The 12879-nt window shown below is 46.3% G+C and overlaps 2 protein-coding genes across 2 annotated transcripts in view; one reads left to right on the forward strand and one right to left on the reverse strand.

Moving 5' to 3' along the window:
• The window catches only part of Fam118a (family with sequence similarity 118 member A), a 33065-nt gene extending 22398 nt beyond the window's left edge, over positions 1 to 10667 (forward strand). The window contains exons 6-9 of the mRNA XM_045153413.1: positions 523 to 808; positions 2294 to 2326; positions 6516 to 6599; positions 10170 to 10667. Coding sequence (XP_045009348.1) covers positions 523 to 808; positions 2294 to 2326; positions 6516 to 6599; positions 10170 to 10189 — 423 coding nt within the window. The 3' untranslated portion in view covers positions 10190 to 10667. The remainder of the gene's footprint in view (positions 1 to 522; positions 809 to 2293; positions 2327 to 6515; positions 6600 to 10169) is intronic.
• Positions 10668 to 12192: 1525 nt separating this feature from the next.
• Smc1b (structural maintenance of chromosomes 1B) overlaps positions 12193 to 12879 on the reverse strand; it is an 82526-nt gene continuing 81839 nt past the window's right edge. Inside the window, exon 25 of the mRNA XM_004650386.2 lies at positions 12193 to 12345. Within this exon, the coding sequence (XP_004650443.2) occupies positions 12193 to 12345 (153 nt within the window). The remainder of the gene's footprint in view (positions 12346 to 12879) is intronic.

Here is a 12879-nt window from a genome sequence, read left to right on the forward strand (position 1 = left end):
GCTGAACCCCACTGACATGTCTTTGTTGGAATTGGTGGTTCTCTGCTGCTCACTGAGTGGGTCTCACACTCTGTGCTTGGGTCACTGTCTGCGCTCCCCTCCTCAGCTCCCTCCCCTCACCCTCCACCCTACCTCATCCCCTTTTGGCTTGTCATCTGGATGTTAGTTTCAGGATGTTGTGCATACACAGTTCTGAGCTACAGAAGGTTTAATGTCTTTATTCGTATTCTCGGGGCTGGTGGCTGCCCTGGGAGTTGTGTGCTGTCCTCACCGTGGGGTCCACCCATGCTGCCGCAGCTGGCTCCCCTCCCGTCCTAGGTGACATGAATCTGGGCCCAGCCTCATCCTTGGTCCCGCAGCATTGCTGCTTGGGGTTGACCTGAGCTCCATGTCAAGAGCAAGTCTTCCTCACGCTGTTCCTCAGGGGGGGCAGGAAGAGAAAGCACACGTAGGTGCCTGCTGGTGGTGAGCCCCTGCTGTCTTTCACACAGGCATCCGTGTTTCTTTGTTGGCTTTTCCTAGGAAGTCTTCCAGAACCTGTACCGCACCAAGTCCTTTCTGTTTGTGGGCTGTGGAGAGACCCTTCGTGACCAGATATTCCAGGCTCTCTTCCTTTACTCAGTACCAGACAAAGTGGACTTAGAACACTACATGCTGGTGCTCAAGGAGAATGAAGACCATTTCTTCAAGCACCAAGCAGACATGCTTCTGCATGGAATTAAAGTAGTGTCCTACGGAGACTGTTTTGACCATTTCCCAGGATATGTGCAAGACCTTGCTGCTCAGATCTGCAAGCAGCGAAGTCCAGGTGTGGAATTTTGTCTTCTCTTTGCAACTCCAAAATTCATAGGGTTCTTTTCCAGTTGTTCCCTCCTCTTGGGAGATATACATACCATAAAATTTACCAGTCTGGTTGTTGTTTTAAATGCCATTAATGTAAAATGAGGAAACTGGAGTGGACAACAGGGTAGTAACTTGGTAAGTAGAACAGTAGAGTTGTGCCCATGGATGTGGGGCACACTTGTGTCTCAGGTTGCCTTCACCAGGAAAAGCTGTCAGGACAGGTTTAGCAGTTGTGATACTTAGACTTCAGTGTGTAGGTAGGTAGCTTATACCTTTATCCTGTCTCTACATTTTAAAAAGTTTATGATGACATATTTCTTCCTCAAAGTGCCTCCTTTCCTGGTTCTCTGGAGTATGCCACAGCTCTAATTTTGTGTTCCTCAGCCCTTCTGCCAGGTTGATGAAGAGAACTAGAAGATTCTGGCCTGATATTTACATGAGGGAATTAATGGCTTTGAATTTGATGTCATAAAACATGGATGACAGTGAGCATGGAAAGTTCTGTATTAACTGTCCTTTCATAGGTAATAGGAGATGTGGACACTCCCCATGTGCTGGAATGAGGTTAGACATAGACTGGTGAGATGTTGTATGCCCAACCACACGTTCCTGCCACCAGCACTTTCTTCTCAGTGCTGCTAATATGCCAAGTGAGCTGACTTAACTCACTTTCCATGAACACAAGTGTGATTAGGGCAGTTGTCGGTTTCTAACTAGAAGTGGGAGGCGGAAGTCACACTGCTGCCAGTTTCACACTCTTGCCCTCACTTCAAGTTTTCGTGGCAGTATCGATTGCTGCTAATAAGATGAGCGTGGAGATGGTACCAGGTTAGTTTTGATGTTTCAGTGGCAGCATCCACTGCTCTGAGTAGATGATTATATAGACTGTAACAGGTCAGAGAGGTGAATAATTTGCCCAGTGTGTGCCCAGATTTGATCCTGGCCTAATGTAGACTGAAGTGGCTGGTACCAGTGGTGTGCATGGCTCTGCAGAGAGCCTTTCTCAGAACCCTCTTCACAACTTCCTGGAAGACCAGGCTCTGAGCAGTGAGTGTAGGCTTTTAGAGTAGGTAGCTAGCTGCATCCTGTCCAACCTGCTGCCTCTTTTCCAGCCCTGGCCACTGAGTGGACTCAGTAATTACGCAAGAGGACTTAAGCTCTTAAGGGTTCTAATCTGTGTCTGTCGTGGGGGACATTCGTGTTTGTCTCCTGACCGTGACAGTCACAGCGCCTGTGAGTCCTCTGCCACACTCCGTGTCACGGTCTGCTCCCAGAGCGTCATGTGGTCATGCAGCTCATTCGGTCCGTCCTGCCTGCATGTGCCACGGCCAGCACTGAAGCCTGCCCAGCCCCGGGGGCCTCAGGGTGGCCCTGCCGTCCTTCCCACTAGCCTGAGAATGAAGAGCTCTCCGAGCCCCAGTTGTGCTGACTGCTCTTCTCTCTTTTCCAGATGCGGAGCGGGTGGACAGCACCACACCGTTAGGTAAAGCAGCTCTTCATTTTCACCCGTCTGTGCTTTGCCTAAGTGTTCTCGTTTCCCTTCACCGTCCGTGACACCGTGGAAGCGGCTCTCACGTGACATAACGAGCTGGTGCTCAGCAGCGCCGCGCAGAGGATGCACATGTCGGGCTGTAGGCGGCCTCACCTCAGACTAGCGTTGCAGGCCATCTCTCCCCTTGGGAAGCACAGGTTAATCATGAACCATCTGCTAACAGAATAATTCCTGTCGTAGAACCAAGAATCCCAGGAACTGGCGTCGTGGTCTATCACACCATTCCATATAATATGCACTGACCTAGGGTGACTCATCCTTCACTGTAAGAGTCTAAGTCAAATTGCCATCAGTTGGGGAACAAACATTCAGAACATGAGTTTATGGGGGACATGTAAGTCAAACCACCACCGCCTACTAATGTCAGTCTGTCTGTGTATGTGGTGGAAGTGGAAGGTCAGAGGTCAGGAATTGTAAGAGCTGAACTCAGCTTCCTGTCTTCATGTTATTTTAGTGTTTTGGTTTTACGAGGTAGGGTCTCACTCTGGCCCAGGCTGACCTAGAATTCACTGTGTAGTCTCAGGGTGGCCCTGGAGCTCAAGGCGATCCTCTTACCTCTGCCTCCCAAGTGCTGGGATTAAAGGCGTGCACCACCACGCCTGGCTGTCATTTTCATGTTACTTTTTGCAGTTTTCTTTTTCTTTTGAATACAGCAGCAATTCAGTTGATAAAATATGTAGTGTATAGCTAGAAGACTTGAGCCAGTGTTTCAATAAAGTTTAGAGATTTGTCCTTTGAGAGTAAATTCTGAAATATTGTTGGTCACTGTGCATACAGTGACAGTGTCTAGAAGACAGTGCCAGGGAGGAAGGGCTCAGCTAACTCACAGGCTTGGAGGGGTTAGCGTTGACTCCCTTGCTTCTGGACCTCGCGTGGTGAGACAGAGTGTCATGGTGGGAGCCTGTGACAGAGCAGAGTCTCACCTCATGGCATACGGGCGGCAAGGAATGACTAGAAGGGTCTGACAACCAGATAGCACTCTTCAAGGCATGCTTCCAGTGATCCATGTCCTCCAACAAGACCCCATGTGGTAGTCCATTCAGTATGAGCTCAGCAGTGGGTTAACTGTCTTATTGATGTAAGATCTTCATGATCCCATCACTGCCCAGTTGTGCCACCAGCGTTTTTGGAGGACTCCTCACACCCGGAGCACAGCACTCTGCCTTTGGTCTCCAGGAGTCCTCATGGTCTGAAGAGTCTGAAGATTGTTCCAAACCTAAGTTCAGTTAGGTAGGGGCGGGGGCTGGGGTGGTGCTGAGGCAGGGGGATTGCATGCTTGCTTAAGGCTAGCCTAGACTGCATAGGTGAATTGCAAGCCAGCTTGGACTGTGTAATGTGACCCTATCTTAAAACACACACAAAAAAGTTAAGTCTAAAGTTTCCTCTGACTTGTGAGGCAGCATCTAGCTGTGAAACCTTTTTTTTTTTTTTTTTTGTTTTTTTTTTTGTTTTTTTGAGGCAGGGGCTCACTGTAGCCCAGGCTGACCTGGAATTCACCATGGAGTCTCAGGGTGGCCTCGAACTCACGGCGATCCTCCTACCTCTGCCTCCCAAGTGCTGGGATTAAAGGTGTGCGTCACCATGCCCGGCTCTGTGAAACCTTTAAAAAATTTTTCTTTTAGGCCGGGCGTGGTGGCGCACGCCTTTAATCCCAGCACTCAGGAGGCAGAGGTAGGAGGATCACTGAGGGTTCAAGGCCACCCTGAGACTCCATGGTGAATTCCAGGTCAGCCTGGGCCAGAGTGAGACCCTACCTTGAAAAGCCAAAAAAAAAAAAAAAAAATTTCTTTTAATGAGAGGTTGATGAGATGGCTCAGCAGTTAAAAGGTGCTTCCTCCCCAAGTAGGAGGCTCTGTGTTTCATTTTCAGCACACACATAATAATCGGTGTGGCCACACATGCCTGTAACCCAAGGGAGGTAGAAACAGGAGGATTGCTGGGGTTCATGGTTTGTTGTCTAATGGAATAATAACAGTTCCAGATTTAGTGAGAAAGACAAGAGCAACAGAGGAAGACATTTGATACCTGTCCTCTTCTGGTCTCCACACATGTGCACACAAATACCACAACATCGCATATACCACGATACATCAAAACAATTTACGTGTTTGCAACTTATACATTGGCAGAGTGAACATCACCAGTCTAAAAGGAAAGAACTGGGGAATAAAAACCATGAGACCAGAGCTGGAAATATGGCTTAGCAATTAAGGCGTTTGCCTGTGAAGCTTGAGGACCCAGGTTTGATTCCCCAGGAACCACATAAGTTAGATGCAGAAGGTGGCACATGTGTCTAAAGTTTGTATACAGTGGCTGGAAGCCTGGTGTGCCCATTCTATCTCTCTGGCTCTTTCTCCCTCTCAAATAAATAAATTAAAATATTTCTAAAAGAAGAAGAAGAAGAAAAAGCAAGGGACCAAAGGCAGACTGAAATCCAGCTAGGCAGACTGTAGCTTCATGTCTGAGGGCCAGGCACACAGTGGCAGCTGTGAGTTCCTGGAGGCTCAGGCAGCCCCTCCTCCAGCCTTTCCTACTGCAGCTTACATGGCTGTCTTTACTTGCTGCCTGCTGCTTTCCTGGGCTGACATTCCCTAGTCCTGGATCTCTTTCTGGGGTCTCCATTATGGCTTAGACCTGATGCATCATTCTTGTCAGTGCTGAGGAGCAATGACACTTGCACATTGCTTGGCCTGCCCGGCTTCCCTTTGAAATGTGAGTGGAAGCCTTTGTGACCCAACTCTTGCATTCCACATACCTGTGAAACCAGACCCCAAGGAAGGCTCCAGCTGGAAGCAGTAGCTGGGCCCACTGTGACCACAGCTGCAATGGCCTTGCAGTCCCTGTATGACTGAATGGAGGGGCACGAGGCAGCCCCAAGCAGCCAGGGATCCCTGGAGCTTTCTTTCTTTTTTGAGGGGTAATATTTTATTTATTTGTTGAGAGAGAAAGAATGGGCACACCAGGGCCTGTAGCCACTGCAAACAAATTCCATACACATGCACCACCTTGTGCATCTGGTTTATGTGGGTACTGAGGAATCAAACCTGGGTCTTTAGACTTCACAGGCAAGTGCCTTAACCACTAAGCCGTCTCTTCAGCCCCCTGGAGCTTACTTAAAGTTGAGTTTACACCTGTTGCACCTTAGAACCTGTGATGGGTAGGGGCAACCAGTTTATAAGATGCCCTCAAAATATCTTTCCTGCTGTGCAAAAGTATGGGGTGTCCTTAGTAGTGATTATGTTATTGGAAGCCACTCCTTCCTTAGCACTGACTTTGAATGTGCTTTTCTGCTCATACTGTAAGTTTTCCTACTCTTTTTCCTCCCACTTTGCACTGGAAAGCCAAGCAGCCCAGTGAGTCTGTCTCCTTTGAATTCAGCTTCCCAGTTTCAGGACTTGGACATGTAGATGAGGTCTCTGTAGAAGGTAACACAAGTGGTCTCAGGTGCAGCGCACTGTCCTCCTTTCTACTGGAAGCCCTCGGAGCCGTGCGCAATCTGTGCTTGTCAGTGCCCTGGTCTTCTGGGCTCCCTCCAGCTAGCCTTGGCACCTCCTCTCACAGCTCTAAGCTTTCTCAGGCCTCATTCTCCAAAACCTATCCAAATGCCATCTGCAAAGTAGTTCCAAAGGTATCTGAACTCTTGCAGTCATCTGTGTCATACACACTGGGATAACCCTACTTCTTGACACAATTTTCTCTGTTCGCCTGCTTCCCCTCTTTCTTGTTGCCTTGACAAAATTCCTAAGGAAAGCAACTTAGAAGAAGAAATATTTTGATTCTCAGGTTTCAGTCCATGGTTTTGGGGTCTGAGACAAGACAGACGTGGCAGAGGGGCCTGTTGGAAGACAGCTGCTTACCTCCTGGCAGTCAAGAGGGGCTCCTACTGAGTGATTTCCTCTGGCTGCATCCTACCTCCTGGCCCTCCCAATAATAATGCCATCAAACTATTGATCTGCTGACTAGCTCTGAGCCCTTGTGGTCCAAGCACTTCCCATCAGCTTTTCAAACACTGCTTGGGCACCAAGCCCCTGACCCATGAGGCTTTTTTCTGGGGGTGGGGGAATCCTTTCTGTCTAAACCATAATAGGCCAGCTTTTTAATAAAGGTTTTCATTCTTCAGGTAATGCATGCCAGGACTGTGCAAAGAGGAAGTTGGAAGACAATGGAATCGAAGTTTCAAAACAACTTAGACAATCAGATACCGGTAACATTTTGTTGTTTCTCTGCATGGAGACCAGATCTCTGGTTGGTCGGGAGGTATCTGGTCAGAGAAGTGACATATGTTGTATGTGAACCAGCACAGATGTTTAGAGTGGAACTTGACCTTTCACCCTACTGCCTAAGGATTCATTTCTCAATGACAAATGTATGTGTTTGTCATGTTTTTTGAAGAAAAATAAAGTGCACAGGGTGAGCAGTGTTTTCATGAAGCAGAGCCATCCATTTGGTCACAGGTCAATAAACAGAACATTTGGGAGCACTCCCCCACCACTTCTGTCTGAAGAAAACCACTTTCAAATACTTATCTCAACCACCAAAATGTCTTGAAACTGCTGTCTAAGTAGGCTCTGCTGACCTTGGGGAGGTGGTCTGGCCCTGCTCACATGGCCCGCCTCCCTCACGCCCCTCGTCAGTGTTCCGTGCTTCTCGTGGCTCAGGGCCTGGAGCTCAAGTGTGAGAGTGTGGGTCAGCTCTTCCTCCTCACCTCTGTCCCTCCTTTGCCACCTCTTATCATTGTTGGTGTTACAGACAGACAGAGAAGAAGGAAGACCTCTACTGCCCAGACTCGGTCACTTACGTTACTAAGTTCTGCCTTTCACCCAGTGGGATGACTTCTATGCCAGTTGCAGGATGCGTACCCAGTATCAGTTAAATGAGATTTTCTTTTTCTGCACATACCTTTCTCCCCATTTTTGATTGTTTCATATTGAGATCTTATTTTTTCTGTCTCTGGTACTCTCATGAGAATTCATGCTCTTGGGTCTCTTGGATTTCCATCATCTTTTCTTTCCTGTAGTGCTTTAAAAGTAATTTTGACAAATTCACACATGTATATCATGTATTTTGATCATATTCACCCTATTAGCCCTCTCTTCGCTTCCCCTCCCCCCAATCCCTTCTCCTAACTAGTCTCTCTCCTACTATCGTGTCGTTTTGCTTGCATAAACATGGGCGAGGGCTGTTTGCCGGAGCGTGGGCGTCTTACCATGGCCACCCCACTGCAGGAAGTGACTCGCCCTCCCCAGCGTGCCTAAGCAGTAGCTCCTCAGAGAGCTGAGGCCTCGTGGAGTGCTGACTTCACCTTGTGTAGGTCTCATTCAGGAAACCACACAGGTCTGTGAGCGCATGAGCACAATGGCCATGGCATCGTCCACAGACAGCATTCTCTCCATTTATAGCACTCCTCCCCAACCTTCTGCTTTTTAAAAATACATGTGTATCTCTGTGTATGTGTGGTGTGGAGGGTGTGCTCTTGTGCACATGTATGCCATGGTGCACGTGCGGAGGTCTAAGGACAACTTTCTGCGTTGCTTGAGTCAGGGTTTCCCTTGTTGCTGTTTTGATTTTGCTGTTTCATATGCAGTCTCTTTGGCCCCTGAGCTTCCAGACTCTTCTGGCTTCAACTCCCATTGCCATAGGCACATTAATGTGCACGTGTCACTTTACATCCGGTTTTACATGGGTGCTGGGGAATTAAACTCCAACCACGGCTTGCAAACAAGTGCCTTTACCTGCTGTGCCTGCTGCTTGTTCCTGCTCTTAAGTCCTTTCTGTCCTCTTCTGTGAGGCCCCCTGAGCCTTGGAGGGGGTGACACAGATGTCCCAATTTAGAGCTGAGCACCAATCACTTTCTGTCAGCTGTTTGACCAGTTATGAGTCTCTGTAGCAACTGCCACCCACTGCAAAAGAAGCTTCTCTGCATAGGTTGAGAGCGGTGTTCATCTGTGTGCAGACGTGTCTAGAAGGCACTCTAGTGGTTTTTGTAAAATATTTTTATTTATTTGAGAGAGAAAGAGGGTGGAGAGAGAGAGAGAGAATGGGCACGCCAGGGCCTCCAGCCACTGCAAACGAACTCCAGATGTGTGTGGTCCCTTGTGCATCTGGCTAACCTGGGTCCTGGGGAATCGAACCTGGGTCTTTTGGCTGTGCCGGCAAGCACCTCAACTGCTAAGCCGTCCCTCAGCCCTGCTCTAGTGTTTCAATTTCCAGTCTCCATTTCTTTCAAAAACTTTCTGGTAGATTTTGAAAAGTACATTTTAGGCCTTGGGTTAAAGTTTTATTTTTTATTGTTATTGTGAGTGAATGCAACAGGGTGAGCCTCTAGGTGCTGTAGATGAACTCCAGGTACATTCACCACTTTTTCCATCTGGTTTTCACATGGGTACTGTGGAACTGAACCTAGGCTGGCAGGTTTTGCAAGCAGTGTCTTTAACTGCTGAGCCATCTCCCAAGCCCCAGAATCAAAGCTTTTTTTTAGCATTATCAGTGTTCAAAGGTTTTGGATTTTGGAGCATTTTGTATTCAGATTATAAATGTTTAACCCTGTAAATGCAAATACTCCAAAGTCTGAAAAACCAAGAAATTGGAAATGCTTCTAGCTAGATCCCAAACATTTTGGATAAGGAATACTCATGTTTCTCTCAACTTTACACATTCCCTCCATACCAGAGGTATGTGAACTGTTGAAGTCATCTGTTATAAAGCATCATGATAAACACAGATAACACAGTCAAATAAAACAAGGTCATTTAAGAAAGTTACCTGTAAGCCAGGCGTGGTGGCACATGCCTTTAATCCCAGCACTCAGGAGGCAGAGGTAGGAGGATTGCCAAGAGTTTGAGGCTATCCTGAGACTACATAGTGAATTCCAGATCAGCCTGAGTTATAGTGAAACTCTACCTCAAAAAAACAACTACAAAAAAGTTACCTGTAGCATGGATTGTTGCATAGGGTAGGATGGGTTCAAAAGGAGACTCAAGGCTATTGCATGCTGTTGCTTGAGGGCGCATGAAGTGAGAGTGAGTTAGGGTCCTTATGGAAGCACAGCTTCTGCAGACCCTGTGTGTCTCCTTCAGGTTTTGTGTAACCTAATGCACCTGAGAGGCCCTGAAGAAGATCCCAGTGGCTATCCTCAATAGACGATGTGGATTTTTTTTTTTTTTATCTGCTACCTCTGTCTGTAGGCTTGACATTCCTATGCACTCTGTGTGAATGGTGTGTGTTTGGGTGGTGGGGCCAGGATCATAGATCAGCAGGCCAGGAATCCTCTTTGATGCCCAGTAAGAGGTTTGCCTCAGGGTGCCAGCACCTATACCAGCCTAGCCTCTCCCCAGGTGGTCATGTCTACTTAAGGAAAAGCCTCTGGTCTCTGATGTACAGAAAGCCTTAACCTGTTCTGAATGTGGATGAAAAGGCCAAGCATAATCTTAGTCTTGCTGTCCACACCTATAGCCTGAGGAGCCCTAGGAACTGAGTCTTCACCTACATGGCAGGCCTGTGTGTGTGTATACCGAGCCTTCATTTTTCTCCATTCTTCAAACAGGAACTCACTGTGGATGTCTTGAATTACCCCACCCTCATTCCACCAGAAAACGTGTTCATGAGTTGAGATTCCTGTAGATTTTTATCAGCCTACCTCATAATTCACTGGGTTTCTGACAGTGTTTATAGCAACCAAGATCTTCATATAAGAGTCATTGGGAAGTGGTTTATGAAGTAGGAATCTTGTTCTTTTAGCTGAATGGTAAAAATTTTGTTTCTTTTGCTTAAACAGATGATGCTGGAGGGTCTTGAAATTTTGAAACCTTCAACTTGAAGATGAGCTTCTGTAAGCACAGTGCCACGCCCAAGCAATGAGGAATGTACACAGGATGCCATATGGATCTATCTCTAACTGTCACATATCTCAAGAGAGCTATGTGGGTGTGTGACCCTCAAGGTTGGGTGACAAAGATCCCCACTATGTGTGTTTAGCTGCTCAGGAGGTGACATGGACACACTTGAGGTATACTCTGCAAGGACTGATGGTTAGCTACCTCAGGGACAAAATTGGAATGAGGAGAATATCCTTTTTGATGTGACATTTTTGCCAAGCATGGTAACGCTGAGTGGATGGCACTGTAGTTCCCATGGGTACCAGGTAGTTAAGAACAGGATACAGGCATATAACGAATAAGAAAAACCAGAGGCATGCTAAAGATCCTTTCCTCTGTGTAAGTGTGAAAACTCAATCCTTTATGTCACTTTGGTATAAATAAAATTTTAAAATCAACCCTGTGTAGACTCAACTTTTCTTTAATTATGATAAGGTTTGATTTGGTGTAAGATTTTTTAGTTTTTTAGTGTATTTAGTATATTTGTCTTTTTAAAATGTTTTTATTATGAAACTTACTGTATGAATGTATCATGTGTTGGCCATATTCTCAACAGGTTATACTCTTATATTCCCTCTCGCTTATCCCCATCCACTGAAGGCCCTTCTCGGTGGAGAGACAGAATGGGGGCGCCAGGCCTAGTGCTGCTACAAATGAGCTCCAGACACATGAGCCACTTGGGGCATCTGGCTTTATGTGGGTACTGGGGAACTGGACCCAGGTCATCAAACTTTGCAAGCAAGTACCTTTAACCACTGAGCCATCTCCAGCCCAAACATGAATTTTTAAAATTATTTGTTTTGTTTTGAGACAGGGTCTCATTTGTAGGCCAGGCTGAACTGATTCACAGCAGTCTGACAGCTTCACCTTCTCAAAACTTGAGACATTTACCATGGCCTAAAGAGAAGCCTGCTGAACCCTGGCTCTAGGTAGATACCACAAATTGCACCTAGTTCTATGGAGCTGGGAGTGTTCTCCAAATTTTATAGGCCTAGCAATTCTCCACTAGGCAGAGGATGCCTCAGGGAGGGAACCAAGTCTTGTGACTCAAGTCCACTTGGCAGGCATGGAGTACATTCTGTGTGTAAGAAATAGCATGGAGGATGCTCCAGGGTTAGCACTTGACCCAAAGCAGGCTTGAGTAGAAAACCACTGCAGAGTTTACTTGTCCTTTGAAGTGGAAATGAGTATTGAAAAGTGCAACTTTCCTACTTGTAACACCATTTTTATATTAAGTCAGATGTAACTTGTGAAAGCCTGTATTCTTAAATACTTCAAGAGAAATAATACTTAGAAAAATTCAGATTGTGTTGAAGTAGATAACTCCATACAATTATTTTTTTTTTTGCTTCTAAAACATTTGAAAGTATTTTACTGATCTTTCCAGTACTGACACATAGTCCCTCTGAAGTAATATTCTATAAAAGCCAGGTTCAACAGTTTACTAGCCTCTGTATGACTAGTATACTTTGTGAACAAACCTTTCAGGGCCAGGGGTGAACTCAGTAATAGAACACACACAGCTGTCTGGGTATGGTGGTATACGCCTTTAATTCCAATACTGGGGAGGCCAAAGTAGAAGGATCGCTGTGAGTTGGAGGCCAGTCTGAGACTACATAGTGACTTCCAAGTTAGCTGGAGCTCGAGCAAGATCCTACCTTGAAAAAAAACAAACAAAAAAACTGTCTTGCCCTAAAAACAAAACAAACAACAATGTGCTGTCACAGAAAACCTTTTCTACTGGAATGGGGTCTGGGTACTCTAACTGAAGTGAGCTACAGCCTTTTCTGGCTAAAACTATTAGAAACTTCAGTGGCTCTGGGAATGGGCCTGCTTGCTCTTGACGTTTATTGCTGGGAACTAAACAGTGACTAACCTGACCTTCACAGGGTCAGGTTACAGCTACAACCGGGAGTGTTCAAGCTAACGGGACTGGGGGGACTGGGACTCTCGGGGGGACTGGGACTCTCGGGGTGCTCTAGGCTTCTGGTGTCTCCTGTTGCCTTCCTGGTCTTCAGTGTCTGGATACATGGAAAGATCGAGGGTCAAAACTCGGCTGAACATGCAATCGTCATGCTAAAATAGAGAAAAAGTAGTTTGAGTCAGTTTACCTGACTAGAGAAAACATGCAATTAACGTAAGGCCTCTAGTTGACCTTGATTTGCATTAAAAAGTTATTAGTTGATCTGTTTATACCAGTTATGCATGTTTTTGATTCTCTGCTATGAGAATTTCTACCACCTCATGTATGTCGCCCCTTAACAAAGGTAAGTTAATTTTTATCTCAGCTTAAGGAAACCTGTCTAAAATCCAGGTATTTTGAGTTAGCTGCTCTCTTCCCTTAGCTTTTGAGCTGAGCATCTGAATGGCTTAAGAAAGGTGTGCTGAAATTAACTGAAGCTGCAGCACCACTTGAAGCTCTGCATAACTGATCTCTCCCTCCACAGAGCGCTCAATTCTACATCTGTACTCAGGCATCAAGGAACAAGAGATACACTGCAGCAGTAGGCTGTGTAAGTCAATGTGCACTACTGCTTTGTAAAGCATACCTGTTATACTGCCCTGCAGTTTAAAATTCCTTCACTTCAAATGTGCCTAAAATATCTGACT

This window comes from Jaculus jaculus, chromosome 6, assembly GCF_020740685.1.
Source record: "Jaculus jaculus isolate mJacJac1 chromosome 6, mJacJac1.mat.Y.cur, whole genome shotgun sequence".
Lineage (NCBI taxonomy): Eukaryota > Metazoa > Chordata > Mammalia > Rodentia > Dipodidae > Jaculus > Jaculus jaculus.